The sequence below is a fragment of the Salvia miltiorrhiza genome, chromosome 2 (assembly GCF_028751815.1).
Source record: "Salvia miltiorrhiza cultivar Shanhuang (shh) chromosome 2, IMPLAD_Smil_shh, whole genome shotgun sequence".
Taxonomy (NCBI): Eukaryota; Viridiplantae; Streptophyta; class Magnoliopsida; order Lamiales; family Lamiaceae; genus Salvia; species Salvia miltiorrhiza.
The window spans coordinates 73041389-73044229 of NC_080388.1; the positions used below are offsets into that span (position 1 = coordinate 73041389).

The following is a 2841-nucleotide window of genomic DNA, read 5'->3' on the forward strand; positions in this document are numbered from 1 at the left end:
TAATTTTAACGACAACTATCGCCATCTATAAATGACGCTTCCCCTCTAACCAATAGGTCGGAGGTTGAAGTTACCACAAAAGGAAATGGTGAACCATTATTGATTTTTTTTTTAATACTGATCGAGCTTTTAAAAACCGATATAAAATTTAATGTACATGAGTAGCATTTCCATCAAGCATGACATGCCGTACAACAAGTTCATAACACATGAACATAGGATTCCAATTGAAAATATTAATTGGACACAAATCAACTCACCAGTTGACTTAAGTAGAATTAAGTATTTGGTTAGGTAAATTGCAGGTTATAAATCCCAATCATCAACTTCCTCTGCAGACATCCATCTATTATTTAAAATTCAAGATCATCATCACTAATAGCATGCATTATCATCATATATTCTACACATATGCCCTCAAACTCCCAAGAGCCATATATATAGTCTATAGATTCTCTCTCTCTCTCTCCCTCTCTCTCTCTCTCCCTCTCTCTCTCTCTCATGATATTATTACCAAGATGAGCTTTTGACTCTTGCAAACATAAACTGATCAATCACATGGCAACCACAGGAGGAATCAAACTTTGCAGTGTGATTGCCAAATACTTCATCTCAAAGATTTGTATGGTTTTATAGTTTGCAGCAATCAGCAAATCAAGATGGATTTTTTCGAGAACTTTGATGGGGTTCAAGGTGGGAACTACTTAGGGTTCCAAGGGGTTGTACCATCTTCATCGTTGATTCTGAATAATGAGAGAGGAGAGCTGATGATGAATCCATCAAGGCAAAAGATGGGTGATGCAGACAAGGCTTTGATTGCTCTGAGGAATCACAGCAATGCCGAAAGGCGAAGAAGGGAAAGAATCAACGCCCACTTGGCTACTCTTAGAACCCTAACTCCTGGAACCACCAAGGTTTGTTATTTCATTCATTTCTTTCTACTTAATTATGATCATATACAGCTAGTGTGTGTGTGTGTGTTTTAGTTTTGATTTCTTGGAGGTTCTTAATTACAAACTAAATATTGGGACTAGATTACTTAATTATTTTGTTGTGCGTGTCTGTACGATATTATTCATTTTACATCTATGTCTGTACGGAATTTGAAATTAGGGTTTCCAATGAAGGACTTTGGTTGTATATAAATAGAGCTGTCAAAACTGGCCGGCCTGGCCAAAGTTAGGGTTTCTGATTCATAGGTCGGATGAGCCCTATTGATCTTCAGCCGACTGGTCTGGCCCGAAACTTTGACAACTCTAGTTACCATTAATTGAATTAATTAGCAATATAAATATGTTTGATTTGGTTGATGATTTGAATTTGACATGGTTAATTAGATGGACAAAGCTGGTCTACTAAGTGAAGTTATCAATCAAGTGAAGTCACTAAGGGAGAATGTGGCGGAAGCTACTAAAGGGACGGTGGTGCCGAGCGATATCGATGAAGTGAGAGTGGAAGAAGAGGAGGATCCAAACGACGCCGCTTCCACTTCCATCCGAGCTTCTCTCTGTTGCGATTTCAAGCACGAGCTTCTCTCCGATTTGAGAGAAGCCGTGGACGCTCTCCCCCACAATGACGTGAGGGCCGAGATTTCTACCTTGGGAACTAGGATGGTCAGTGTTTTCGTGATCACGGGGCTGAAAAGTCAGGTCCAGCCCCTTGTCGATTCGATTCGTCAGACTTTCCGTTCTATCCTCGATAAGTTCTATGCATCGGAGGAGTTCTCCTCGAGGAGTAGCTCGAGCAAGAGGCGAAGAGTGTCGTCGTTATTCGCCTCTTCGGGCTCGTCCTCGGGTTTGTTTTGATGAAAATTAAATGGTGGCATATGGCTTGGCATACATACATATTTTCCTAGCTAGTTTAAATATGAATTGTTGTATAAAGGGTGTGCATGCCTTGTCATATGCCTTCCTCATCCATCTCTTTCTTTCTGCTTTTTACATTTGAAATAATGTAACACATTTAATCAGAGTGTATGCAAATTAATGTTGGGGCACTCATTTAATGTTTTATTTTTATTTTTCCTTTATTGGCGCAATGAGATCATTGTGAACAGAAATATTTGATTTCGTGAATTCTCTATGGTCTAGGCTGGAGTTATGAGAATCAGCATTTGTATTGTATCGAATATTTTGTCAATTAAAATTTCTCCAATGCGATACATAAATTTCATATTTTCAAATTTTATTAGGTTGAGTAATTAATTTGACATGAAAAATAGTGATCTTAACTAGCTTACATGAAATAAATACTATGCATACTTATTGTATCTATTTGTATGTCTCAATAAGTTAACATTGCGGGCTTTGTGTGTCATAGAAAAACAATATTAAAGTCTTAAAATTTAGAAAAAATATTTCCGTTAAGCATGCCCCTATATTATGACTAATAAATTATTAATGCCAAATTGTTGGAATGTATTATATCAACCTACAAGTTTTTAAAACATCTTTATATATGTAGGGATTGGTTACAGTGAAAACCGCAACTTAAAATGAGAATTGAGAACATTGCACTGACATGTAAAATTACTGCATTCGCTGTACAATTAACTGCATTCGAGAAAAATGAATATAAAAATAAAAATTTCGCTCCCTTCAGAATTCGAACTCAGATGGTCCATTCATCTATCAAAATAATGCATTCCGTTGATATTCATAATCCAAAGATTGAGGATGGCTCTCCGTACGTTCTCATTTTAAATCTCGGGTCTCATTTTAACCATGTTGATGAATCAACATTCGAGTTGACCTAAATATTTTATAAGTATTTGGTTAGGAAAATTAAAGCCATATTAATCTCAGTGTTGATTTCCTATTCTGACTCAGCATTTATTTATAA

The 2841-nt window shown here is 36.6% G+C and overlaps 1 protein-coding gene across 2 annotated transcripts; it reads left to right on the forward strand.

Annotated features, from left to right (window-relative positions):
* Positions 1 to 336: 336 nt before the first annotated feature.
* On the forward strand, positions 337 to 2182 carry LOC131009166 (transcription factor bHLH30-like). 2 transcript variants are annotated; one of them, XR_009096407.1, is made up of 3 exons: positions 341 to 914; positions 1338 to 2048; positions 2111 to 2182. XR_009096407.1 is itself a non-coding variant. In XM_057936396.1 (2 exons), the coding sequence occupies exons 1-2, from the start codon at positions 660 to 662 to the stop codon at positions 1803 to 1805; spliced, it is 723 nt and encodes a 240-aa protein (XP_057792379.1). In that variant the 5' UTR covers positions 337 to 659; the 3' UTR covers positions 1806 to 2182. The 2 variants fall into 2 exon arrangements, 1 of the variants encoding a protein (XP_057792379.1); XM_057936396.1 differs by having other exon boundaries at positions 337 to 914; positions 1338 to 2182.
* Positions 2183 to 2841: the final 659 nt, after the last annotated feature.